General features: G+C 55.8%; 1 protein-coding gene across 8 annotated transcripts; it reads left to right on the plus strand.

The window, feature by feature from the left end:
• Positions 1-43: 43 nt before the first annotated feature.
• Psen2 (presenilin 2) lies at positions 44-20,359 on the plus strand. Of its 8 annotated transcripts, XM_063236749.1 has the most exons (12): positions 44-92; positions 380-493; positions 8,816-8,980; positions 10,679-10,893; positions 11,416-11,557; positions 13,026-13,093; positions 13,706-13,926; positions 14,468-14,566; positions 17,465-17,548; positions 17,850-17,951; positions 18,835-18,953; positions 19,796-20,359. In XM_063236749.1, exons 3-12 carry the CDS (start codon positions 8,840-8,842, stop codon positions 19,949-19,951), a joined length of 1,347 nt encoding a protein of 448 aa, XP_063092819.1. In that variant the 5' UTR covers positions 44-92; positions 380-493; positions 8,816-8,839; the 3' UTR covers positions 19,952-20,359. The 8 variants fall into 8 exon arrangements, with proteins under 8 accessions (XP_063092819.1, XP_063092818.1, XP_003474278.1 ...); XM_063236748.1 differs by lacking the exon at positions 44-92 and having other exon boundaries at positions 284-493; XM_003474230.5 differs by lacking the exons at positions 44-92; positions 380-493 and adding an exon at positions 4,342-4,535.
• The last annotated feature ends 7,531 nt before the right edge of the window (positions 20,360-27,890 follow it).

Consider the following 27,890-nt stretch of genomic DNA (forward strand, 5'->3'; position numbering starts at 1 on the left):
CCCTGAGGGGCGGGGCGGGGCGGGGCAGGGGCGGGGCCTGCGCGGGCGCGGGCGCGGGCCGGCGTCCCTCGGCCGGGGGCGGCGCGGGGCAGGTGAGCGCGCGGGGCGCCGGGCCCGGGGCTGGGATGGAGCCTAGGTCTCGGCTCTGGCTGCGGCCTCCGAGTGGGGCGAGGGGCGCGGGGCGCGCGCCCGGGGCGACCCCGGCCCGGCGGGTGGGCGGGGCTCGGCGCAGGCCGGCGGTGGGGCCGCGCACGCGGTCTCGGGGGCGAGCGGAGCGCGCGGGCGCTGGCTGCCTGCGCGGTGCAGGAGGGAGGGGAGCGGGGCCTGCGGCCGGCCGGTGCTTGCCGCCAAGCTTGGCTCTTTTATCTGGGGTTTGCAGCTGTGCGTTTGAAGCTGAAGGAGCCCGAGAACAGACGCGGGGCTCCATTCTGCGTTTGACTGATGAAGAACCTGAGCCCGTAGAGCTAAAGTGGCATAGCCCAAGGTCGCCCAGGTAGGAGATTCCAAAGCAGGGGTAGAACCCATGGTCCTGGCCTCTGCTGTCCACATCTCAACCCTTCGCTTGCTAAATGAAATGACCTGGGCTGTGGCTTAATTTCCTGTTCAAGACATGAACCGGCGGTGTGGGGTAACTACATCTCCATTTGCCACTGCAGGAGCAGCCCATATGGGGCACCTGCCGACCAGTGTCAGGGAGGGACGAGGCTGGGCCCAGGCGGCCCCCTTGATAGACACCTGATCCCCCAGGCTGCCAGCCAAGCCTCTGGCAGTAATTAAAGGTTCTGCATAAGCTGCTGCAGGTGTGTGAGCGTCAGGTTTCCCCTGCCTACCTGCAGGAGCCTGACAAATTCATAGGAATGATGTGTGAGTGCTTGGAGCCTTGCTGCAAAAGAGGCCAGGGGTCCCGGCTTCAGGCTGGAGCTGGCCACCCATGATTGGTGTTGTCTTTCCGACAGGGGCACTGGGGGAAATGGCCCAGCAGATGGAGGTCGGTTCAGGCTTTGCAGGAAAATTGTTCTTTGGTGTTGCATCTAGCATCCACTTGTTTCCTGTTAATGTGAGAAAGATAGCAGGGGTCTGGCTAGAGGCGGCTGCCTGTTGGGCAGGAGCAGATGGGCAGCCCGTGTCCTTTCCCACAGTCCTCTCTGGCTGCTCCTGCCCCACTGTACCTTATCTCCCATGCCCTTTTACTAAGTTACTGACGTTAGTAACTGAATGTCATGCCTTGTTTGAGAATTTGGCCATGTACAGTAAAAAGCCACTTTGTATGTAGTTGTCACAGGAAGCTCAGTAATAATCATCATTCCTACCCTTTTGCAAAAGGGGAAACTGAGGCTTGCAGGCTTAAGCAGTTGTTCAGTTATGTGGCCTCAGTGCCTGTGAGTGCCGGGCTTTGAACAGAGCTGCCTGTGTTTGTGTTACCTTTTGAGTTTGCACACAGCCTTTCTGCACTCGGCTAAACGCAGGCCTCTGCCCTGCAGCTCAGAAAGTTTCTGTGACGTCTTCATGACCAACTTCCTGAGAAAACCAGAAGAAAGAAAAAAATGATCTTTTTTTTTTCCTCCTAAAGAAACCAAAGCTGTGCGTGTAGGTCACATGCTTGTTTCTAAGGAAAACATCTTGGGCTGTGTTTCAGCTGCTGCAGTTTGGGACACTGTTGAGTTGGTGACAGGCGATTAATGGTTTCTGCACAGGATCCCACCTGGCTCCCAGCTGCTGCCCCTGGGAGGGGGCTGGGGCCCTGGCAGCCCTTCCCCTCTGACACATAGGGCTTTAGGCCTTGTAGACCAAATGTTGGCTCCAGGCCTGGACATGTCACTGTCACATGAATGTCTGGGAAATGAACAATTTCAGGTCAGTCCTTAGGAAAGAGCGTGCTTTATTTGTTTGGTAGCCTCTACTGAGATGCTAGGCTGCAGTTCATCTTTTCTAAAAGTCTAGCAGAAGAAGAAAAATTTAAAGGGTGCCCGCTTTTCTGGTGTGCCTTAGCCAGAAACTTCTTTTTAAAAAATAAAAATAATGGATGTTTCTTCTCAAAATTTCAGGAAAAGGGGCGGGGGATATAGCTCAGCGGCACAAGTGCCTAATCTGGCAAGCACAAAGTCCTGAGTTCAATTCCCAGTACCAAAGAAAAAAACATTTTCAGGAAAATTGTAAAAAGTCATCCATGAGCCATGTGTCCAGAGATAATCACTGTTACTCATTTCCCCCGGGCTTTCCCCAGCCACATGTGTGTATCTGTCCCCAAAACAGGAATAAGAAAGCCATAGATGAAGCACCCTGGTTTTATTCCAGCAGCCCTAAGAGCTGCCCTGTCCGTGGGCGTGCTGATGTGGTGGTTTGGTCGGAGATGTCCCTGAAGGCCTCTCTGGAAAAGCATGTTCCATAGGGCCTCGCCCTAGGCAGGGAGTGGAAAGTTTTGAGAAGGCCTTGTGGGAGGGCTCTGGGCCATTGCGGGTGAGTGGTGCAGCTCAGCCCCTTCCTCTTTGTGTCTTTTGCTTTCATTTTCTGGCCCTGAGGTGAGCAATGTTGCTCAGCATGGCCCGCACCCTGCTGTTCATGCACAGCCACACATGGACGACCCTCCTCTGCACGCATGGCCACACAGACCTGCAGTACAAGGAGGGCAGGGTGGGCCTTGGCTGGGCTCATAGGCCAGGTGGGGGACAGGAGAGACTTCGCTAGCATGGACTGGGGCGTGATGGACACCCCTTGCAAACGGGACTGTGTGGTCCAGGATCCAGAGCCCTGGCTACTGCGAGCATGAGCCTCGTTGGCTGAGGGGGCAAGGATGGCTCCCTTGGGCAGTTTGAGACCTGAGGTGCCACAGAGCTTTTGGTCTTGGGACTGTCACAGTAAAGCCCTCTGGGGTGCATGGGTTTCATGACTATAAGATAGGGTTCTGACCAAATGGCCTTTCAGGTCTTTGCTCACTGTAATACTGTCTCATGAAAGTGCCCTGCCCCTTCTTGGGGTGGGACCGGCAGCCAGCTCCTGTGTCTGGGGGCTCAGCCAGCACCCGGTTTTCTAAGGGGGTGCCAGCAGCCTGCTAACCCCTCACTGTTAACCTCCATGTGTCGTACACCCCCCAGGGGTAGACACTGGACAGGGCACCTCTCGTGTCCACAGTCCTCTGGTCAGCCTTTCACAGAGGGTGAAATAAGCCCTGTTGGTTCCAGGCCGTGCAGCCAGGGAGTGTGTGGTCCAGGTCACACAGGTAGTGACTGTCACCCTACTAGTCTCCAAAGCCTCTACTTTTAACCCTTTCTCATTTCAAAGAAGAAAAACTCTGCATCTGTTCAAGGCTGGCTCCCTCCGCCACTTCCCCCCAAACCACCTTTTCCACAGGCTGCTTAAGGAAAGGAGAGAGGGTGACCCAGGTCCAGGCTTCTAAGTAGGAAGGAGCCATGGAGCTTAAGTTTAGGAGGCCCCGTACCTGGATCTCTGGGGCCTGTGGTCCAATGAAGTGGGTAATACCTGTGGGACTACCCAGCATTTGGGCATCACCTCCGGCTGAGGTCACCATCCAGCAAGTGGTGTGTGTAGGATAGAGGCTGAGGGGCGTGGACTGGCAGATGTCAGTGGGGGCTCAAGGGTGAGGGTTGGGTGGTGGTGGGGATGCTGTGGGATTTCTCAGGGTAACCACTGACCTTTGCAAGCCTTGCTCAGTGTAGAGGAAGACTGTAGGAGTCATGGCATTACTGGGGAGTCGCCATGACTGGCCACTGCATGTGGCCTGCTGGAAACCTGTGCACCCTCTGTGAAAGCTGGGGCGCATTGTTCAGTTCGCCTGGCACTGAGAAAGCAACCCGCTGTCCCAGCCCAGACCTTTCTCTGGAGATCCTAGTGTTATGGCAAGAGCAGCATTCCTGGTTTGCTTTTGGATCATCATTTCCCAGGAGGCACTGGGGTTTGCTTTTAAAATCCATTTCCTACCCAACTCTGCTGGCTTTCAGTGTTAAGATTAGACCTTGGCTTTACTCTTTTCTCTGCAATGAAAAGAAGGTTGAGGAAATGGGGTCACCAGGTCTCTGTGATAATTGCGGGAACTGCTGACGCTAGCCGGCTGGGGAACTTCTCCGGGTTGGGTCACAGTCCCTAGGGCCGGCCCACCAGCCTTTCCATCCCATTCAGCTATGTAGCTGGAGCAGCCAGCAGTTTCTCCGAGGCTGGCGCTTCCCAATCCAGGCCACCTTCAGCCACCTGTGTTGTTCTGCGAGTTTCCCTGCAGCACCCTTGGGAGGGGGTGAAGAAAGGAGAGCTGCTGGCGCCAGGAGAGGGTTTGACATCAGCACTGGAGAGGCGCCCGGCCCCGCCCACCCCACCTGCCTGCTTGGGGCTCCAGCGGGAGTTCTTTGCGTCACCGGCCTTGGGATGTGGACACGCATCCAGCAGGGTTGTTTATCTGGGCATTCGGCTGGTGATTTCTCCCTGCAAGGATTTCAGCGCCATCAGGCGACTGAGAAGCCTTGCAGAGCCTGCTCTTAGGAATTTACAAGAGAGAAGGACCTACCCCAGCGCCCTTTGGGAGCCTGGTAAATGACCGGGGCTGGGGAGAAAATGTCAGTGGCTGCGCGGAATACCATCTGTAGCTCCGTGCAACCAGGGGATTCAGGGAGAAAAGGTCAGGGGTAGAAGAAAACCAAGAGTTGATGTTCAGTTTTCCCCTTTAAGAATTAGTAGCTTTAAAAAAACCCTGAACATGTAATCTGCCTTTATTATAAAAATGGTAGTGTTAAATACAAAGTAAAAGTCATCTACAATCCTGCCATCCGGAGACAACCACTGTTAATATTTTGTAACAGTTCTTGTCCTTCTTTTGGGTGCATACATCTTAAAAGAAAACTCAGACTACGATGTGAAGCTTTATGAAGCTTTATATTCTGTTAAACTTAACATCATGCCTTTTTAAAAAATCCTGTTAAATTCTGTTTGAAATAAGATTTTTCGTGGGCCCCATCTGATGGAGGTATGGAGGCCCGTGGATGCCTGGACCCGTGGATAACATAAACCCCGTGTGTCCATGTCTGCAGTGGGTAGTGGTACCTAGGAGTACAATAGAGCCGTTACAGCCACATACTATAACAGGGGCTATTTTATTACAGTGTGCTTTCTGGAATTTTCCATTCAATACTTTAGGTCTACAGTTGACCACAGGTGACCAAAACAGCAGCGAGGGAGCCTGAAAAGAAGCACAGATTCGGGTCTCATCCTGTAGAGTCCGACAGTTCAGTTGTTTTCACTTTTTTTTCCTCACAGTCATTCAGGAATGGCAACACATTTTGACGTGACTCTTTTATTCCTGGGTGGAGGATCAGAAGGGGTGATTGTATTCGCAGGTTTTAATTTTCTTGCTTTGAGTCAGGTCTGTCCAACCCTTCATCACAGCAGGTGTTGTTTGGGGACTTGTTCAGCCTGAGGGCTTTACTGTGTCCAATCCTGACCTCTTCTTGCTCCCCACCTGTCATCTGAGCAGACCCTGTACCCAGGGGAGAGGCCCATTCATCCTGCCCCTCCCCCTGCAGCAGCCTGGCAGGCCGTGGAGACGTCTGGTCTGAGTGCAGGGGTGCAGTCTGCTGGCGCTGCGTGGCACAATCCCCCGGGGCTTCATCAGAGTCCCCATTAGAGTGGAGCTCAGGGAGCTGTGTTTTTAATACACAACCTAGGGTAGTGTTAAAGAGCCTGGAAAAGGATTGTCTAGGCCTGAGTGGAACCTTGAATTGGTTACTTTTTATTTTTTGCAGCACTGGGGATGGAACCCTTATGCCCAAAGCCCAGCACCACCACCTCCCCCCAGGACAGCCTGGTCCCTTAGCAAACCTATTTCCTCATGGGTAAAACCGGGGAGAACAGTTGCAGAAGTTCCTGGGTTCAGTGCTGGCTCGGGGCTTAGCAGGTGGTGCCCACCATTGCCCCTTGCTGCCCTGAATCCACTGGGTAATGGTGCCCCTGAGAGACCTTGTGTTTCCCATTGCTGAGTTGGTTCTGGGAACTCTGCGAGGGTCCTCTGACCTGTGACCCCACACACAGCAGGCTGCTGGACTGTGACCACGTGGTGCCCTCGCCCTGCCAGCCAAGACCAGCTGCACCTCCTGGGCCCCCTGAGCCGCAGCCCGTCTCCCCTGCCTGCCCCTGTGCTTGGAGCCCAGCTCAGAATAGGCTTTCTGGGTTTTCAGAAGTGGGAAGAAGGGGCGTCTCCCCAGGCAGTGTGTGGTTTCTGGTGAGGAGGCCATTTGAATGGGTTGTGCTTTGTGGGTTACAGGGCACGTTTGTAGGATTTGTAGTGTCCTTCTCTAAAGGCCTGTCAGATCTCGAGACTAGACTTGTATGATGGGTCAGTGAGGGCGAACGACAGTGGTCACCAGGTGTCCATTACTGCGTCACATGGAAGGAACATGCTCTTCCTTTAAGCTTACCCTTCACGGACATTAGGGAAACTGAGGCAGCAGTGCTTTCTGGGAAGCATCTCTTGCTCTTGCTGCTGAATGGTGAAGTGGGTGCCCTGCAGTTCTGTGTCCACTGCTCTGTTAGGCCCTTTTTTGGAAGCAGCCTCACTCTGTGTTCCCCCATTTCTCTTGGAGTTTGCTCTGTGGGAGTCTGGAAGGGGGCCTCTGATGGAACCCTGCCACCTCTCAGGGTTGGAAGGGGGAACTTGGCCTGCCCTGGGGGTGGGGGCTGCAGTCTGTGATGTTGGGGTCCAAGGACTCCCAGATCAGCTGCACCCTTCCAGGGACCATGGAGATGGATCGCAGGCACCCAGAGATGGGAGAAGCCCTGGAGGAGGCGATGGGGGCTGATGAACTCGGAGTCAGCAGCTCTGAAGCAGTGGGGCCTGTCCGAGCTCCTCCAAGTGGAGCAGAGCACCGGCTTGGGAGCACTGCTGCCCCTTTTATTTTGTGGTGCTGGGGAGCAGCACCGCCCACAGCCTTCCTTGAGGGTGTGATGTGTGAGGTTGGGCCTCCTGGAGGGAAGGAGGCCTTGACCTTTCCTCTCCTGGACCCAATTGGCTGGCTTTTGCCAAGAGGAAGGAGCTAAAGCTAGAGCTTCCCAGGTCTCATGAAGGCCATGTCCCCTTGCACTGGGCTCCTGTGGCCCTGGGCTGAGCCTGGTCTTGAGAAGTCCAAGCAAACGGATGAGGGCACCCACTCTTGCCTGTCACCCCACTGTAATACAGTGCACTTCTGTCCACAGCCTCCTGTAGGACACCTGGGCTGCCCCCTCTGCTAGACCAAGCTCCTACTTCTCATGAGGCCCCAGCCCCTCCGTGGATGCTTCACCCCACCAGGCTCCTCCCTTCCTCCACGTCAGGTTGCTGGACATTATCAGGATGGGCTCTTGTGTCCCCATAGTGTGCATTCACCTAGGTGATTACCTCTTTCCAGGATGACCCACCTCCTGCCACCCCTGGCTGGTAAATGTTCCTAACCTCTGAGGCCACTTCCTGTCCTTGAGCCTGAGCTTCCAGCCCTCCTGGCTGGCACACTCTCTGCTCTAAGCTCCAGCAGGTGCCTGGTCCCTTGCACCTCTTCCTGGCGCCTGTCTGACTTTGCCCACTGCGGTTCTTACTCTTGTCTGCAGCCTCAGGAGGAAGGTTTACAAGCTGGGGGACTTACTCCCTTGGAAGTCCCTGGAGATAGCGGGGGTGCATTTTACTTTGGGGTGGTGGCTTTCACTGCAGGATGGAGCTACTAAAGTCCCTAGGAATAACTCGGGGCAGCTAAGGTTTGAGAAGAGTGGCAGCCACTGGCCCCACCAGGGAGCAAAGCTGGCTGTGTTAGTGGAAGAATCCCGCTTGTCTTGTTTACAGACCAGGTAACTCCCAGGAACGCTGTCCCTGGAGACAGACTTGGCACAGACCTGCTAGTGTGACTCAGCCAGAAGCCCACGGGATCTTATCACGAGCTCAGGGGCTGTCCCAGGATGTGATGGGGACTGGCATATCCCTCTCAGCTTGTGAGAAGTCCTCCCAGCCTTGAAACTGGCTGCGTGTATAGACTTGGGGCGACCAGTTTACACAGGGTGCTGTTGTGCTGGAAGCCCACGTGGAACCCCTCCGCGGTCTTGACAGCCATCGCTCGCTCCTCTGGTTCCTTCTGCACGGGGCCTGCACTTCCTGTTCACACTCGCTGCTGCTGAAGGGGCTCATTTACCACCACCTCCTCCCCTGCCAGGCGTTGACTGCTGCTGCTGAGCTTTGGGCTCCCCGCTCCCTTCACTCAGATCCCAGCCCAGGGTCCTCCTGGACAGCGTCCCCTGTCACCCACAGACATTTCGGCAGATTCCTGGGTCACAGTCACAGTCTTTCCCCAGAAATTCCCATGGCCATCCCCCCATCTAGCAAGGCTGCTGTCCTCAGTGCCGTATGGACCCACCTCAGGTTCCCAGCTGTGGCCAGAATGACCCTTGTAAGCACAGATCTGTCTCGATTGCCCTTGAGATGGGATGGGCCACCTTGAGTCGTGCCTGGGGCCCTTGACCCCTCCACAGACCTCACCCACCCTCCAGCCTCTGCTCTGTGCCCAGCTTCGGCAGATACTCCAGAAAACAGCCCACTCCCCGAGACTGTGTTTGTGTGCCTCTTGAACACCTGGGTTACACTGACCGTGCAATAGCCCTGACTTCTCTGGGTGGGTGGCACGAGTCTCAGGCTGCCGCAGCCTCATGGTGGCTGGCAGGGACTCCTGCTTTACAGTAGTCTTTGGATGCCTGGGTCTCAGAAGCTTGTTGGGGCAGGACCTGTGTCTGGGGCTTCACGCTGTCTGCAGTCCCCACCACAGCCTCCCATCCAGTGGTGCAAGGTCCCTGTGCTTTCCAGGTCCGCCCCTTCCCGAGCAGGGTCATGCTCACCTTCATGGCCTCTGACAGCGAGGAGGAAGCATGCGACGAGCGGACGTCCCTGATGTTGGCCGAGAGCCCCTCGCCACGCTCCTGCCAGGAGGGCCGGCTGGGCGAGGAGGACGGGGACAGTGCTGCTCAGTGGGTAAGTGGTACCCCTGGTCGGGCCTGGAGGTCGTGGGCCTCTGTGCTGAGGAAGGTTCAAGTCTGGATCTCCCGTGTCCCTCATACGGTCCCTACCAGGGTGCTGGAAGCTTTATGGGATCGGTCTAGAGGGGTCTTCAGGGGCCTGGGGATCCTTTCCTCTAGGCTCCTTCACAGTCTGTCTGTGAGGTGAGCAGCCATGCAGTCCTGCTGAGATGCTTTAGTCCTGGGGCAGGAGGGCCAATCGGTCCTGAAGTGGCCCCTCCAAAGCTGGAAGCCTGCAGCAAGCCCTTTGTCTTTCCGAGTTGCTTTAGCTCAGGTATTTGCTTCCTGAGGGGAAGCTAATGCCAGGATGGAGCCAGGCCATCTCTGACCTGGGAGGAAGAGGGGCTCAGCAAAGGGCTTTCTGAGTAGACTGCGCATTTGACCCCAGATCTGACCCCAGATGCGCTCTGCAGTGAGCCCGCCCCTCAGGTGTGTACCATTCTAGAGCCCGCCCCTCAGGTGTGTACCATTCTAGTGCCAGTCACAGTTTCCATGGTAACACGAGGGCATGTGGTGGATGCCTGGATGCTGGGACAGGCAACGTGGACACTTCAGGGTGGTAGGAAGAAAAGCTTCCAGGAGGAAAAGGCATCTGGGTGACTGGACAAATGCATGTGACACGGGCTGCACTGTCACTGTCCCCTGGTGGTGCCCCGGGGGAGGAGAGTCCCTCAGCTGTGCCATCTCTCTCCCCATCAGTCAGAGCAGCATCTGAATCTGCCTGCACCCGACTGTTGCAGTAGTTAGAAACCTCTCTTCATGGATGGCCTCTTCGCCAGCCTTCCTCTTCTTTGCTGAAATCTGAGCTCATTTCTCCTGGAGCCTGTTGTCCTCTGAGCTCCCAGTAAAACTCCCCAGTTCAAGGTCATCACCCCGATGTTTCTCCGTCCTGTCTTATCTCCCGGAGTGCTTGTGCTTTTTGTTATTTTGGTTCCTGTCCATTAACTTCCTCACCTGACCTCCTAGACTGGAACATCTCTGCGAAGAGTAGATACTGAAGCCGTGTTTTTTTAAAGCTGTGTTTCATTTGGCGCCTCCTTGGGCTGTGACCCTAATAAGACAGCTAATGACCCCCAGTTGCCACTGTTCCAAAGCCAGGCTTTGCAGCACAGCTGCTGCCCCTCGCCCCTTGCGCTGTTCCACCTGCCCAGAGCCGGGTCTTTCCGATGCTTGGTATGGACTCAGCCTTGAGTTCCGAGCTACAGATTTACTCACCTGATTTCAGGAGGCGGGATTTCTGCTACTGCTAGCTGCCGTGTCCTGTTTGCTGCTGGGAGTCCCGTGGGTGACCGTTCTGCTTAGGTTGTCAGCTGAAGATTCGATCTATTTTTCTCCTAGCACTGACCCAGCTCTTCTCCCTGCTCTGGAAGCTGTAGAGCCCTGTGCCCCTGCTCTTAGGAAGGAGAAAGGTCACTTCTGTCCTTCAGGTTCTTTAGCGCTGTGCGCTGGAGGTGCGCCCAGCCTTCTCTGTTTCTACGCTTGGTCCAATTCTGCATCTTCCCTCCTGCACTTTTCTTAGGCCCTAAAATCCCAGTGTCCTCGGTCTACGCTACTGGTTCTTAGCTCTAGAAAGCAGCACTCCCCAGATCCCTGAGCAGCACCCATGGATTGTTAGGTGGGTGCCCTGAACCCCTCACCACATGGTTTCTCCCAGAGGGGCCAGGAGAGTGAGGAGGACTGTGAAGACGACCCTGACCACTACATCTGTGGTGGGGTTCCCGGGCGGCCGGCAGGCCTGGAGGAGGAGCTGACACTGAAGTATGGGGCGAAGCACGTGATCATGCTGTTCGTGCCCGTCACGCTGTGCATGGTCGTGGTGGTGGCCACCATCAAGTCTGTGCGCTTCTACACGGAGAAGAACGGTCAGCTGTGAGTCGGGGTCTGGACCAACTGGCAGGGACCAGGCGGATGGGCTTGGGGTGGGGGCAGCTTCAGCCATAGCATCTGCACCCACTGCTCCCTGGCAGGGACAGAGGGAAGCCCAGGTTCGCACAGGCCCTCTGCCTGCTGGCTGTGCACTCGCCTGGCAGCTTCCCATCAGTCCCAGTGGTCAGAGCGAGGTGCTTGCACATGGCTTCCTGAGCTTATGAGGGCTCCACTGGGCTAGGGGCCGATGGAGAAGAGTGTGTGGGGTGTTGCAGGGCCTGGAGCTGACAGTGGGCAGGGCAGAAAGGGCTTCCACTGGGTGAGTTCACCTGGCCTGCACCCCACTGCTGTGCAAGCACCAGGCATGGCCGGAAGCCTGGGACCAGGGCCCAGCTAGTGCCAGGGTGGTGCGGGCCCCGGGCGGGGGGTGGGGGCTCCAGGATGGGTCTGAGGGTCACTTGGGGAATGGTGTTCCGCAGCCACAGGCACCCTGACCCCTGTCCCCCCGTCCCCCCACCTGCTCAGTATCTACACGCCGTTCACTGAGGACACGCCCTCCGTGGGCCAGCGGCTGCTCAACTCTGTGCTGAACACGCTCATCATGATCAGCGTCATTGTGGTCATGACCATCTTCCTGGTGGTGCTGTACAAGTACCGCTGCTACAAGGTGCAGCCCTCACCCTCCCTGTCTGTCCCTCCCCTCACGGCCCTCGGCTGGCTCCTGCCTGGAAGCAGCCACTTCAGGAAAACAATGAGGGGGGGTTCTTTTTCTGCAAAATAGGCTGATTTGCCTTTGGCTGCCCCACCTGGAACCACCTGACCCCAGGTCCTGACCTAGGAAGAAGTTGACGTAATTTTGCTTCGTCTGAGTTTCTGGGTCAGGCTCCCTTTGCCCTGGTACCTCCCCTCCATGTTTATTTTTGTTTCCCTTCCCTGCTGGACAGGGCTGTTCAGGCACTGTAGCGAGATCCCCTCGGCCTGGGAGTGTTTGGGTCAGACTCACCCCCAGCTGCCGGGTGCCCCAGGAAGCAGTGGAGGAGATAAGCCTGAGTCGGGGGCATCATTTGTCTCCAAAGATGCTCTCTCAACTTGCCCATGGGCTGTGGGCTGAAGGCTTTGAAACCCTGAGGTGAAGCTAGGTGCCACCTGCTGGAGACTGCACAGAGCATGGTGCAGGGCCATTCATTGGGCAGCTGCGGTGTAGCAGGGAGATGAGAGAAGTGGGTGCAGGGAGGGCTGGGCCTGGCTCCTTTGAAGCTGAGGGTTCATACTTGCAGACAGCTGGAAATAGCAGGGGGAGGGTGGGAGCAGCCCTGCTCTAGTGGGCAGGTGTCAGCTGGCTGGCCCATCACTCAGTAAAGTTCCCAGCGAATCTGTGACACACAGGTGGGGCCTGACAGTGGCCCAGGGGAGGACAGTCTGGGTGCCACGGAGCCCCTTCCTTCTCACTGTTCCTGCTGCCCAGCATCAGTGGCTGCTTTCACTGCAGGGACCAGGTCACTACTGACGCCTCCCTGGCTGAGCTGGGGACTGGTGGGCCCATCTCCAGAGAGGACAGCACCTGCCCCGGGTGCTGGTTCAGAAGCAGCCCTCCCTCGACCTTGACTGGTGCATACTTGGCTGGGGAGGAGGGACAGATCTTTCTGAGGACCCTTTGTAGACCCGCAGGTAGGCGGGAACTTCCTGAGAGGTCTTGGATGAGATATAGCACCCCCCCATCCTTTCACCCCAGTGATTTCTCCTGGCAGCATATGCTTTGTAGGTCTCACCACCACTGGTGGTACACTGTCCACTCCTCTTCTCCTGGAATGTGCCCCAGGCAGACCCTCAGCCTCTGCTGGCACTGGTGTTGACACTGGTGCTGCTGTGCTGGCCAGTGGAGCCTCCTGGACCTTCCTGAGTGAATGAGAGGCAAGGTGGGGTGAGCCAGGTCAGCAGCCCTGCAGGGTCCTGAGGGCACTTTGAGACCTTGACAGGGGCCGGAGGAAAGAGGCCTCGGATATCTGAGTCCCTGTATCTGTAAGTGGCCTCCAGTGCCACCTCCTGTGGTCAGGAGTAAGACCTGTAGGCTCCAGCCGCAGGCCCGGGGGCCTTGGGCCTCGTGACCTCCTCCTCCGTCTCCGTCTGTTGTGCAGTTCATCCACGGCTGGCTCATTATGTCCTCCCTCATGTTGCTGTTCCTGTTCACCTACATCTACCTCGGGTAAGTGGTGCCCGTGAGCACTTGGGTAAGGAGGCCCCGGGGACCCCACTCCTGCAAGAGGCCACAAAGGATCTTGGTGGGGAAGGGCGGCCATTGAGTTCAGTGTCAGCTGCATCTGCAGCCCAGGCCTCCCGGTCCATCTCTTGGGCCTTGACCCGGGGCCGGGAGCTCCACAGCAGGTCGAATGTCTGTCCTGGTCCCTGATATAAAACCGTCAGTGCCTCTGTGGAAGGTAGTATCTGTGAACACCAGTGGGGGTGGAACCCACTCATGCTTTATGTTTCATTCTTGTACTAGGTCTGGAGACATCCTGGCTTGTGGGGAAAACGTACTGCCCTGTTGCCTTTTGATTTGGGATCTCACCCTGGGCCAGGGGCCAGGGGCTAGGGGAGGCTGGAGGGACAGGAAGAAACGGCTGCCGGGACTTTTTCCAGAGGCAGAGGGTCCTGTGAACATCCCAAGTGTGTAGCCATGATGGCATCACAGGCCCATGAAAAGAGGCCCCAGGGAGAGCCTGGAAAATTTAGTTCGGGAGCAGAGGCTGTAAAGCAGTTTGGGCTGGGATATCCCCGCTCATCTCCCACCCACCCACAACTCCACCTTGACCTGCAGGGAAGTGCTCAAGACCTACAACGTGGCCATGGATTACCCCACGCTCTTCCTGACCGTGTGGAACTTCGGGGCGGTGGGCATGGTGTGCATCCACTGGAAGGGGCCGCTGGTGCTGCAACAGGCCTACCTCATCATGATCAGTGCCCTCATGGCCCTGGTGTTCATCAAGTACCTCCCAGAGTGGTCTGCGTGGGTCATCCTGGGCGCCATCTCCGTCTATGGTAGGCCGAGGTGGGGGTGGTGTCTAGTGCTGGGTCACGGTCACTGCCACCCGAGATGCCCCAGGGTGGGAGGTCCCCTTTATAAAACAGGTCCCTCCAGCTCCAAGGTGTAGAAGGAAACCCAGTGGTCAGACGCCCCTTATTATGCATTGGCTGTTGTCTTGTTCCTGAGCATGCGTACTGTGTGTTACTCAGAGCAGCCCCAAGTGCCTGGTCTGATGCCTGTAAGGAACCCAGAATGCTCCTGCCTTTTACCTGCCATTCGCATGGTTACCGTTGGTACTGCCACTCCTGTTTGAGGACAAAGACTTGGGGCTCCTCTGGGTCTCAGTACTTCCTGTTGGCAGGTACCTCGGGCCCTGCTCTGGGCTCAAGCCAGTGCAGCCATGGATGGTGGCTGCAAATGGGTCAGGAGGCTAGCCCAGAGGCCAGGCACATTCAAAGAGCCCCAGTCGGGTTCCCAGAAGTAGCAGCTTGGACCTCCCTGCATGGGCACTGCTTGGGAACAGATAACACCACAAAGATCCCTGTGTTTGCCCAGATCTTGTGGCGGTGTTGTGCCCCAAAGGGCCACTGAGAATGCTGGTGGAGACTGCCCAGGAGAGGAATGAGCCCATCTTTCCTGCACTGATTTACTCATGTGAGTGGCCTGCGCCTCTGCCTGAGGGGCCTGTGGTGGGGACCAGGGCCGGTGGTAGCTCCAGAGCTACCAGGAGGTGGTGACACTTTCCCTGGCCAAAGGAAGAGCCAGCCTGGTGCCCCCAGGGGATGTCCACCCCCACCGTACCTCACACCCCTGCACCCATGGAGAGCTGTATCCAGCTGTGATGTAGAGGGCGCTGGCATGTCAGAGGAGTGGCAGCATGTGGGGTGCATGGGGCAGCCCCGTGACTGTCCCCCGCCTGTCCACTGGCTGCAGTGTTACAGACCCCATTCCCCAAGGTCCTTGGCCACTGCTCCACTGTCTGGGCTCTTCAGGGCCACCTTGGAAAGGGACTTTGCAGGGCCAGACTGTTTTCTGACTCTGAGCCTGGCAGATTTCAGCTGAGTGTCACGCAGGGGAGCCTGCAGCTCCACAGTTCCCCTGTTCTAGAAGAGCAGCAGGTCAGGGTTGGGTGGACATCCCTCAGACAGTGTGGATGACAGGGACTCATCACACATCCATGTCCACAGCAGCCAGGAGGTGGACGCAGCCCAGTGGGCGTCAGTGGTGACATAGTGTGGTTAACTCGGGCCAGGAAGCATTCAGCCCTGGGGAAGAAGGAAGCTCTTTTATGGGTAGTATTTTAAAAATTGAGTCATTTGTACACCTTCCTCAGGTACATTATGTACATTCAATACATACTTAAAACATGTTGTGACCCCATCAGGGCAATACGCATTTCCATTTCTTCAAGCTCAGTTATTTGTTGAGAACTTCATACATTTTTGGTCACCCTGAAATCCAGCCAGGCCGTCCTCGCTGTGGTGGCCCCGCTGTGCTGAAGAGGACCGGGAGGAGCTCCTCGAACTTGTTCTCCAGTGCATCCCCTTCCCTGCCCTGTCCCGTCTCCTATGGTCGCTGTTTCATTCTTTTTCAAGAGACTGATTTGCTGGGTCCCACACACAGTCAGAGCACACGCTGGCGGTCTTTGAGTGCCTGGCTGATTTCACTTAACAACTCAACTCCTTTTTACGGCTGAATAATACTCTGCTGTGTGTACTCACCACGATGTCTCTATCATGAAGGCATCTGGGGGGATCCCACATGCTTGGTAATTTCAAGCGTGCAGATAAGCATGTGATTATCTGGTCTCCTCTGGCTGTATACCCAGGGTGGGATTTCCAGACCATATGTTAGCTCTGTTTTAGTTTTTTGAGGACTGTCCACCTGTTTGCCCACAGGGGCTGTCCTGATGATCCTCCCACTGCCAGCGTTTGAGTTTGCCTCTGTCTTCCCTAGCATTTGCTCATTCTGTCTTGTTGGTGATGGTCACCCTTACCATGGTGAGATGGTGCCCCGTGGTGGTTCTGAGCTGCATTTCCCTGATGATGTGTGAGACCACCCATTTCTTCCTGTACTCTTCAGCCATTTGTGTGTCTTCTTTGGAGAAATCTTTAGTTCTTTTATTCATTTTTTTCAGTTGGATTGTTTGCTTTTTTTTTTTTTTTTGGTCAACTTTTTTAATTCCTTACATATTTCAGATGTCAACCCCTTGTACAAATAGTCTGCAGACATTTTTAGCACTCTGAAGGGTGTCTCATGCTTTTGCTTGTTTCCCTTATGGGTCAGAAGCTCCTTAGTTTGTGAAATCTGTTTGTCTGTTTCTGGTTTTGTTTCCTGTGCCTTTGGAGTCCCAGCTAAAGATCACTGGCTTCCACCAGTGCCTTGAAGTATTGTTCCTGTTTTCTTGTAGTAATTTCGTCGTTTCAGGTTTTGCACGTAGGTCTTCATACACTTTGAGCTGGCTTTTGTGTCTGGTTTGAGGCAGGCTCCAGTTTTATTCCTCCTCGTATGCGCATCTGGTTTTGCCAGCACCACGTAGCGGAGGCTGCCTTTCTCCTCCGTGTGTGTGTGTGTGTGTGTGTGTGTGTGTGTGTGTGTGTGTCTGTGGTCTGTAGCGGGGTGCGTTCATTTCCCCTGCTCGCTTTTCTGACCCACTGGGGTGTGTGACTGATTTTACGCTGTCACCATCCTCTTGTTTACTCCAGCTTTATAGTGGGTTTTGAAGTCAAGTATTGTGGTGTCTGTAGCATTTTTTAAAACTCAGGATTGCTTTGGTTAATCTGGGTCTTCTGTGATCCCATATGAATTTTAGGATTTTTTTCTATCTTGTTTTGTTTTCTGGTGTGGGCTTGGTATGTTTAATAGTTTAATGGGTACTGAGTTTCAGTTTTACAAGATGGAAAAGTGTGAGGTTTTTTTTTTGTTTTGTTTTGTTTTGTTTTGTTTTGTTTTTTTGAGACAGAGTCTCACTTTGTAGGCTGGCCTTGAATTCATGGTGATCCTCTTGCCTCAGCCTCCTGAGTGCCACCAGCCCTGGCTGGAAAAGTGTGATCTTTACACAGCAATATGAATACAGTGAGTACCACTGAAGTATACACGTAAAATGGCTGAGATGGCTGGGTGTGGTGGTACATGGGTGTAATCCCAGCTACTGAGGAGGCTGAGGCAGGAGGATTGTAGTTTGGGGCAACCTTGAGCAACTCAGCAAGACCCCATCTCAAAAAATAAATACAAAGGGATAAGGATATAGCTCAGTACTCCTTGGGTTCAATCCCAGTACCACAAAACAAAGCAAAACAGGAATGGATAGGGCAGTACATTGTGAGTTTTTAAAAACAGTTTTAAAACAACTGCTTCACCAAGTTGCTCACCCTTCCTCTAACTGTCCATTCTCGCGTTGATTTGTGAGGACAGCTGAGAAAGGGAGTAGTGCTGTCCGCCTATGCTGGCCCCTCTCCCAGCACCCCTCCAGTGGGGTCTCCAGGTGGGTGGTCCTGCGGGAACACAGCTCCTGTGGGCAGTGCTGAGCCATGGCTCCATCTCCTTCCCTAGCTGCCATGGTGTGGACAGTGGGCATGGCAAAGCTGGACCCGTCCTCCCAGGGTGCCTTGCAGCTGCCCTATGACCCAGAGATGGGTGAGTATCGGGGTGACAGCTTATCATCACTGGGCCACTGTCTCCCCTATACCCCCTTGGTGGCCTGGTCTCTGGGAGGCGGAAGCACGTGTCACCTGACAGCCAGTCCTCCGCACGCGTCAGCTCCCAGCCAGACTGGGACTGAGCAGGGGTTGATTATCACCCGTGCCTGGGATGTTGGTGGCTGGGGACAGGGACACCTCGGGGTCTGGCCACCATGCTGCGGGGCGGGGAGCGTCTTGTTCCCAAGGAGCCCCTCTGACCATCTGTCTCTCCCTTGCCCCTTCCTCCGGACACCCAGAAGAAGACTCCTACGACAGTTTTGGGGAGCCCTCGTACCCTGATGTCTTTGAGCCTCCCCTGCCTGGCTACCCCGGGGAGGAACTGGAGGAAGAGGAGGAAAGTAAGGTCCCCATGCTCAGTGGTCGCTGTGGGGTTGGGTGGGCCAGAGCTCCCTAAGATCCGGGTAGAGGCTGCACCATTCCTAGATCCACAGTGTCAGGGCTGTGGCCTTGAAGGGCAGCCAGCCCAGCACAGGGCACAGGGCACAAGTCCCAGCCAGGGTCAGCAGTGCATGCAGATGCAGTGGAGGATGCTGGGAAGGACACAGGGGCACAGGGTCAGACAGACGGATGGCGTGAGCACTGTGCGTGTCCTATGAAGGGTAAGGGGCTTCAGCCAGCAGGCGCTGGGCAGAGGACGCGGGACCTGGTGCCTCTGGAGTCCCAGGGTGACCCAGGACAGACACAGGGCTTTCTGAGTCCTAGCGGGAAATGCAGAGAGGTGAGGATGTCAGATACAAGCCCTGCGGAGACCTGCTCTGCCCGAGCCACAGCGCCCGGCTCTTCAGCAGTGCCGGAAAGCCTAGGGAGCCCCAGTATCATGACTAAATCCCCAGTTACGGGTTTCTTATTCTCAGGGAAAGGGGCTCTAGAAGGCTTCCACACATTGTTAGCCATGTTCTTGAAAGGAGTGAAATCAAATTTCCAAAGAGAACCTGTCCTTCTCCTGGCACCAAGTGACACAGCGCTGCCCTGCCCTCGGCCCCTGCCCAGTGCCAGCTTCTCACTGCCCAGACTCTCAGTGCTCGGGCCCGCGACCCCTTTCCGCACTCAGCTGTCTCTCCGGGCCCCACACCTTTGTCCCCAGTCGCTGCGGACTCCGCTGGAACCCCTTGGCCACTTGCATTCTGCAGGGTGGCCGGGCTTCCTCACCTGCCAGAGTCCCCTGTCCTTCACCTGCTGTCAGCTCCGGGACTGACCGTGCCTCTCTCCCTCTGGACACAGGGGGCGTGAAGCTTGGCCTGGGCGACTTCATCTTCTACAGTGTGCTGGTGGGCAAGGCGGCAGCCACGGGCAGTGGGGACTGGAACACCACGTTGGCCTGCTTCGTGGCCATCCTCATTGTGAGTATGGGGTTACCCTGGGGGCCCCTCCGGAGCCTTCTTCCCTGAGAGGACCCTCTCTAGGCCGTGGGACAGTGTAAGGGGGGGGGCCTTGGTGCACAGTGCTTCGTGGGCTTGTCCCTGAAGGTAAGTCTCTGTGACCTGAGACTTACCGAGGGGAAGCAGTTTAAGGGCCATGGGCACAAGGCTAGCGATGAGGATGCCTTTCCTGCTGCACAGCTGCTGTTCCCCCCAGGCCTCGGGGACCAGAGTGTCCTGGGCTCAGGTGGGTCTAGAAGTGCCACCTGGCCCGATGCACATCCTGGGGAGACATTATCCTGACCTGTCACCTTGGAGAGCCTTCCTTATAGCTGAGAAAAGTCAGAATCTGACCGTGTGGCACCCACATCCTGTCCTGTGCCCCAGGAACACGCTAGGTGTCACAGGGTGGGACTTGTAGCTAAGGGTGGTGCCCCAGAGCAGGCATCATGGACCCCAGGCTGCTCCCCTCCATACTCACCTCCACCCCACTGTCCCCTCTTAGATGCCTGGGGTATCTAGGAATAGGTGGTAGGAAGGGCCATGAGGGGACATGGCTCCTTTGGTTTGGTGTTGGTTCTCCCTTGGTTTCCTTGGTGTTGGCTACTGAGATCCTCACTGGTGTCTTAGTCAAGCCATTTTGTCCTGCTGTCTCTTTGGGGTGGCCATCCTATGTCACTGCCGTCCCTGGAAGGAGGATGGGCATGGTGATCAGATAGAAGTCCAGTCCTGGCGTATCTGGGCCCAGGGACAAAGGAGCAGGCCAGCAAGCTCCTGCCCATCCACACTGGTGGTCACTGCGTCCCTTTCCTTGGTGTCCACAGGGCTTGTGTCTGACCCTCCTGCTGCTTGCGGTGTTCAAGAAAGCACTGCCCGCGCTCCCCATCTCCATCACCTTCGGGCTCATCTTCTACTTCTCCACCGACAACCTGGTGCGGCCCTTCATGGACACCTTGGCCTCGCACCAGCTCTACATCTGACCTGCGGACGCCTCACCGGACGCAGCCCTGTAGTTTTACACTCTAGTGCCATATATTTTTAAGACTTTTCTTTCCTTAAAAAAATGATACTGTGCTCACTTTGTGATGAGAAACAGAAGCCGCTTTTTGGTGCTAGCTGTTTTGTCCCCAGACTCCGCCTCACCTGTGTGTGGGCCTCGTGTCACCCACAGAACTGGGAAGGCCGAGGGGCTGCAGGCTGGGAGAGGATGCCCTTCCCCTCCCTAGAGGACCGGGGGCCTTGAAGGCACAGGAAGGAGGTGAGCAGTGAGCTCCGGGCTTTCTCTGTGGTGCCCCTGTTATTTTATTCCGTTTAGGAACCGAGTCCTGGTCTCCCTGCTGGGGCGTGGGTTAACGTGTACATCAATAAAGCGATGCCTCCTGTCGTGATGCTGGCATTGGGTCTGTACCCAGGGGCTGCCCCACATAGCCGGGTGCAGGCAAGGGCATCACCCCGTAATGAAGGGGAGAGGCATTGCCGTCTCCCTCTCACATCCTGAGTCACAGTTTCCTGGGCTGAGGGGAGTGGGACAGGATGGGGAGCTTAACGTCCAGGGCTGTGCAGCCCAAGCTGGGGGCCTGAGCCTAGAGATCCTGGCCTCGGCCTCAGTCTGGCAGCATCAGAAAGGCTGCAGGTGATGGCTCCCGAGTGTTCCCTGGTGCAGGTCTGTGTACACCTGGGTGCCCAGCCACCCTCTGAGGAAGCCACATGGTGGAGAGGAGAGGACAGGGAGGCTCTGCCTGCAGCTAACATCGGACATGGTGTGGACACCACACAGAAGAGATCCCTGTCCTCTGGGGCTGCTGAGAAGACAGGTGTAGGCAAATCGTGTTCAGAGCCTTGGCTTCTCCTTGTCCCTGAAGTTGCGGGTGCTGGCTGTGTATTTGAGAGGAATAAAATGGCCCTGCCTCTCAGTGCGGGATGGAGCTTTCCTCCCCTGTGCTGCTGGAGGAGCAGGGGCAGCCCGGTAAGGTAGGGAGGGAGGAGGAAGAGGCCGCATGCTGCCGGGTGCTGTGAGGTGTGGGGTGGCGGCTCCCACGGCCAGCAGCCAGAATCCTGCTGATGCTGACACTGAGAGGCCCGGAGTAGTGGCATCGATCACAAAGCTAAAGTGGAGTGACTAGACAGCATGACTGTCCTAAGTGGTGAGAGCTCCCGGAGGATGGAAGCAAACTGAAGGGGCCACTGAATACGCGATCGAGCAGTGTCGCCTGGGAAGATGGGAAGCAGCCTGGGTTCCCACAGGTGCCAGCTGGTGAATGTTCTGATTTCACAGCTGGGAGAGGACCTGGGGAAAGGCCTGGCCATGGCTGCAGGTGGGAGCCCTGCAGCAGTGAAGGCAATGTATGTGGGCAGGGAGGTGGCGTGCAAGGACCCTGTGGAGGGGAAGGAAGATCCCCAAGGAGATACAGCTTGAGGACCCAGGGTGCAGGGAGACAGGGGACCTGGGACATCAGCAGAAAACAGGAAACATGTGAGGCGTTTAAAGACAGGATCGAAACATGCTGACACAAGCAGAGATGTGCGCAAACATTCGGGTCCCCCCGTGTAGCCAGTTTCCTGCCTTTCCATATTCGCTGCAGCTTTGTTCTTAGAAATAGAGTTCTCAAGTCCTGTTTGTATGGCCCCATCTTGTCATGCTCCCCAGTTTCTGTCCTTCCAGGTGTGCCCAAGTGGCCCGGGGCACTGTTGGTGTCACTGTGCCCCACACACCAGGGCATGGGAACCAGGCTTGGCCCTGACCAGGAGAACAGCAGACATCTGTGTGTTTTCCAGGAGAGCTGTTCCCTTACAGAGATGTACAGATGTCAGTGTCTTTTGCTTTATTCTGCTTGTGTGGGACACACATGTAACACTGTGAGATGTCACAGCCACTTTATGACTATGAAGACAAATGCCCCAAACAAAGCACACACAGCCACAAGGCGGTTGGGGGCCTGATGACGTCCTTGAGCAGCTGCCTTAGCTACCCAAACTGCTTGTTGTGTGATAAAAACAAACCCCCACTGTATTGGGGCTTCTAGGCCATGTGGTCAAATGCAGTCCAATTACTGCATTGTTGCTCCACAGTCTTTGCTCACTTGATAACCCTTCCTCCTCTCAGATTTACTTCTCTTCCCCCACACTGGGGAGCAGGCGGCAGCTGTGTTCCTTCCAGGGTAGGATGTCACTTGGGCCCAGGCGGCAGAGGCGGTGGGGCAGCTCAGGGGCTTTGACACGGCCATGTTTATCATTCATGGTTGAATCTGTCACACAGGTCGGGACAACAGATCTCCACAGTGGGTGGCTCTGTGTTGCTTGTGTCTACAGCAGCGTTCGCTGCATGGTTCACAACACAGAAAGTGCTGGGCCTCGGCAGCGGCTTTAGACCCTCACGTGTGGTGTGCAGGCTCGGGCAGTGCAGAGTGTGTCCCCTGCTTCTGTGTGCCCGGGTCCCCATGGTGCATGGCAGGAAAGCGGCCACACGGAGAGATGTGTGGGCCACGGTGTGCAGGGCAAGACTCAAGGCGTCTCCCCGCCCTTGTCCCATCCCAGAAGTGGTTCTGTTAGCTCCGTACCTTCTGAGCTGTCCTGCACCAATGCAAGGGCCTCGCTGGACCCAACGGCCTATATATCGACTCATGCAGCTGAGCGGCTGGAGAGGAGCAGGACTTCCCTGAGTGGGGCGCTGGCCAGACCTCACAGTGATGCAGTTTTTTCCTTAAGTCACTCGCAGGCGTGGCTTGAGAGATGGGTTAAGTTTCCTTTCAGGATTTTTTAAAAAAAAATTTAGTTTTCCTCATCTGTAGCCAGCAAGAACTCGAACCTCAGAGTTTGTCCAGTCCCAGCGCCCAAGGATGACACAGACACCCCCATGTCCCCTGGACGCCAGCGCATTCTAGACACAGCCAGGACCTATGTGGGCAGAGGGCCTCGTGGGTTCTGACCAGTGGTGGTGGCTTCCACGAGATCCCCGAGCTGTTCTCCTCGGGCTGAGCAGGCGTTGGCAGGCCGTGGCAGGGCCTCTTTGCTGGTGGTCAGTGTCCAGCGCTGTGCTGTGTGCTCTTCTCACCTGTGGCCTACTCTATGACATGAGATCAGAGACAGTCCTCAGTCTATGCTATGTGTGTGTGTCCTGCTCTCATCCGGCCTCTTGATCACATTACCTCCTTTTTTTTTTCTTTTTGTCTTTTTGAGACAGGGTCTCGCTATGTAGTTCTGGCTGGCCTTGGGCTCACTTTGCAGCCCAGGCTGGTCTCGAACTTGCAACAATCTTCATGCCTCAGCCTCCCGAATGCTGGTCCGTTTTCCCCATCCCCGGGGGTGCGGCCGCTCCTCGTCCCGGGAAGCCCGGGGGAGGGGGGTGCTCAGTCGGCGCCAGTGTGAGCCCTGCTGCTCCTCACCGGTTCCCAGGCATCTCGGGAAACCACGCCCAGCCGCGCACCGGCGTCCGTTCCTCGGCCCCGCGGCTCCGGGGAGCTGGGGCGGATCCCCCGGGCTCTCTAGAGGGATCTCTTTCTTCTTTCCGACTTTGTCGCCTTTTCCGCGCACTGTGAGGCTTCTGCGCGCCCCTCGGACCCCACCAGGTCGTCTTGGAAACAGGGACTCACGGCCAGGGTGCGCCGCGGCTCGGAGGCCGGAGCGATTCCCAGCAGCGCGGGCGGCTCCGCTGCGCCAAGAGCGGGGCGGCCTGGACGGCAAAGCCCGGGGTCCGGGCGGGGCTCCCGGAGGGGTCGTTGCGGCATCCGGGGGCGGGCTCCCGAGAGCCCCGGCAGAGCCACAGCCGCCGGGTCGCCGGGGAGCAGCCTCCAGTCTGGATTCTTTGCTGTTGGATTTTCCAGTCTTTCTGAGACAGGGTCTCACTAGGCGGCCCAGGCTGGCCTCGAACATGCAAGGATCCTCCCCGCTCAGCCTCCACAGTGCTGGGATTGCAGGCTGAGCCTCCACGCCCGGCCACCTCACACGAACGCAAACTGGGGCTGCGGGCGTGACACACGGGCGGGGTCCCGCCGTTCCTCGTGACCCCGCGGCATCGCCGATGTGAAGGAAGCACAGCGTCTCATAAAATGCATGAACGCTCTGCACGGAGGGGCGTGCAGATCTGCCACTCCGGGCTGCACCCAAGGCGCAGGGCCTGGGGCACTGGCGCCTCCGGCCACGCGGGGAAGCAGGGCTCCGCGTGGGCTCCGCGCCGCCCCACTGCGCCCCCTGGGGGCCAGCGCCGCTCTGCTGGGAACCTCTGTGTAGGTGACTGAGGATTTTGGTCGGTTTCAGTGCCTATCTGGGTCCTGTTAGAGGATTTTACCTGGGGGTGGGGGCGGGGGCGCTACTCGGCCCAGAGCTCAGACAAAGGTTTCTGTGATGTGAGGACCCCCCTCCCTGAAATCCTGGTGCACAGCCAGTGCAGAGGCTCTGGTAAGAAATTTCAGCTAAAACCCTACGCATTTAACTCAACGGACCATGAAGTCATCCTTACACATCCTTACGCAACTGAGAATTAAAGACGGTAGCATTGGTAATCCCGTCCCTCTCTAAATCTCCCTCCCCTAAAAAATAACTTTCCTCTGTTGTTTTCCAGGTAACAAGGTCAAAATGAGGACAGAACTGTCTCCTTCCATACGCACTAATGCGAAACACACAGAGGCAAACAATCCAAGATCATTTATATATGATAGTGAAGTGTATTGTTCCATTTTTATTGGACAGAATATTTTCTGAGTTAAATTTTGATTACGCATCCATTAAATGATCAAATCGATGCTTAAAGCTATGTCTCTTGGGCCGCTGAGTCTGAGAACAAGGAAGAAAATGACCTAGATATTTTTGATCAGCTTTACTAATTGGAATAAAGATAAGGATATAGAATTTATTTTTGGCACTGAAAATTTCTTCAAATCCAATATATCTTTATTAAATTAGCATATATCCATTCAATTTCTATACATTATAGAAGACCCAGCACTTAGGAGGCTGAGGCAGGAAGGTATGAGTTTCAGCCCAGCCTACGCTGTATTGTGAGGTCAAGTTGTGCCTGAATTACAGAGTATGGCTCTGTCTCAAAACAACAACAAAAATGATGTGAGATTTGGGGGTGCTGACATGCACCTGTAACGCCAAATCTTTGGGAGGCTGAGACAGGAGAATCAGAAGTTCCAGACCAGCTTGGAAAGTTTAGCAAGATCTTGTCACAAACTAGAACATTTGAAATAAAGGCCTAGGGATATTGCTCAGTGTGAAGCTATATCCCAGATTCAAGCCCCAGTGTTAACAAAACAGCAACAATATCAAAAAACCACAGAGGTACTTTGACAGCTGTGTGGGGACAGAGGGGGCTCAGCACCCAGATTTCTCTGTCATCACAATCCTGCCTGGCATGATAAATCAGAAAATGGGGCACAGAATCAGGCACTCACAGTCTCCAGGGCAGGAGGCCTCTTCTGAGGGGACAGGCGTGATGAGGCTGCCCTGTCCCTGTCGGCATCCGGGTTCCTGACCAACCCGTTTCATAGCAGTGAGGAGGTCAGGGATCTGGGGCAAAGTGATCCGGGGAAAAGGCAGAACAGGGGCCCTGTAGAAGGCAGGTGGGCATCCATGTCAGGATGGAGTCCTGGGAAGAGATGGTTTCCAGGACAGGGCACTCTGAGGGTGACAGGCTGAGGCCCTGGACAGCCTCAGGAGAGGAGGGATCAAGAGCCAGGGACGGGCGGCAGAGGCTGGACGAGAGTTCTGCAGGGAACGGGTACGTCCAGGTGTACTATGCCAGCCACCTGCAGGAGGCCTGGTCGGGAAGACGGCACAGCTGGCCGGAGCTCAGGAAGATTGCACAGCCAGTGTCACCTGGGCCCAGGGCTGATGCTGGGTGGGATGGAGCAGGGGCACCATCCCAAGGGTGGTGGCTGGAAGAGCAGAGTGCGGAGGAGCTGGAGCCCTTGCCAGGGATCAAGGAGGCTCCTGAACGCTATGATGCACTGAACGTCCCGAGTCATTTCCGCTGTGTGCAGATGAGTTCCTTCCTTCCAAATTCCTCCTGAGTGCGAAAAGAACAGGCTGGAATCACAGGCAGTGCTGCTCAAGGACCATCATCCCCACCTCCCACCTCCCACCTCCCACCTCCCTCCCCGGTGGCTTCAGCCCTGCTTAGCAATTGTGGGAATTACAGTGATTCTGACTTTTTTTTTTTTTTATTACTTCATCATCAAGGTTTTGAGGGTGCTGTCAGAATCTGAGTGGACCTTATATGTGATCAACATTCATCATAAATATCCTGGTGGAAAAGAGCGTGCGGCCTCTGGAGTACATGTTTAAAAGTTTCTGTGCTGGGCAGGGCAGCGCAGGCCTGTAATCGAAGCACTCCGGAGGCTGAGGCAGGAGGATGGAAAAGTCTGAGCCCAGCATAGACAATTTAGCTACTTAGCAAGCTCTCCTCGAGCAAAGTCCTTGGGTGCAATCCCCAGTACCACAAAAAAAAAAAAAAAAAAAAAAGAAAGAAAGAAAGAAAGAAACCCAACCTTCCTGTAATTCCAATGTTCTGTCACTTTGAATGGAAAATGGGAAGGGGTCGTGCTTGAAGCTGGATACTGTTTACTGCCAGGGCTCCACTTCCTCCGAGTACGGTGAGCTGTGAAAACCCCGGAACCCGGCCACTTGTCCTTCTGCATTAGGTAAGTGCTGGATGGAAGCCGCTGGGTGAAGAATCCTGTTTGTCAGACCCGGTCAAAGGCATGGGGACGGCCAGCCACTGCAGAAGGCTGCGGGACTGGAGTCGGACAGGGGAGAGAGAGCCCTGAGGAGGAAAACTACCCCACACCCGCTGGCTGCCATGGCAATGGGGGCAGAGAGAGGTCCAGGCTGCTGGATGCAGGCCTGGGGTTTGGGCCAGGCAGCGCCCACCCGGGGAAGTGGAAATTGTCGAGGGGAAAAGCACCCTAATCTTGTGACGCAGCTGGCCACAGCGGGAAGCCAGCAGAAGTGTGAAGAGTCAGTCTGCCTTACTCCGCAGGACGCCTTCTCTAGACGCTACCAGAACACACTTTGGACTGTTCACTCCTTCCGCCAGCACCACACGGAGGTGCACTCACTCCGTTTTATGAGAAGTCTGGTTCGTGACTTACGAACTGTACAAACCAGACCTTCTGTAGCAAATGGCTGGCTGCAGGTCCACTTGAACCCCCAAGTTCTTCTTCACCAAAGTTTCTCTAACTTTGTGTTTTGTTTTGCTAGAGATTTGGGCCTCACTGTTGCGCTGTCCAGGTTGGCCGTGAAATCCTAGGCTGCAGTGACCCTCCTGACTCAGCCTCCCAGCTAGCTTGCTCCCTCTTCTGGTGACTGCTGAAAGCTGCTTTTGGTGCAACACATAAGAACAATAGATCACGCAGGGCTTTTGTTTCTCTGTCTGGCTCTTTTACTCAACATAATGCGGTCCGTGTTCATCCACATTGTCACAAATGGCAGGTCTGTCCTCCTCTCCACGCCCCTTCCTTGATTTTGTCATTGAGGATTGAACCCATGTCTCCATACCTGCTAAGCACTTTTTTGAGCTATACGTCCAATTAAATTTTTATTTCTGAGATGGGGTCTTGCTAGATTGCCCAGACTCGTCTCAAGGTTGTCACCCCCCCTGCCTCAGCCTCCCAAGTAGATGGGATTATAAGCCTGCACCACCACGCCCAGCTCTTCCTACTCCCCCCATAATTATTGTTATAATGATTGACAAGGAAAAAGTGCTCCTTTCAAGTAAGTGTTAAATAAAGGACCTATCTGGTCACTGTGGAGACCTGGTCCCCAGCCCCGGGTGACTCCTGATTCCCTGACTTCCTTCAACAATCAGTCCACAGCCCTTGCAGCGCAGTCGCAAGGTGTTTGGGACAGAGAGGACAGGGCTCCCCAGGCCGGAGGCTGAGGAGGCCGCACCACTTCCTGGGCGCCCCAGGGCAGTGCTGC

Source organism: Cavia porcellus, unplaced genomic scaffold (assembly GCF_034190915.1).
Source record: "Cavia porcellus strain 051 isolate PalLab524CR breed Dunkin Hartley unplaced genomic scaffold, mCavPor4.1 scaffold_26, whole genome shotgun sequence".
NCBI classification, from domain to species: domain Eukaryota; kingdom Metazoa; phylum Chordata; class Mammalia; order Rodentia; family Caviidae; genus Cavia; species Cavia porcellus.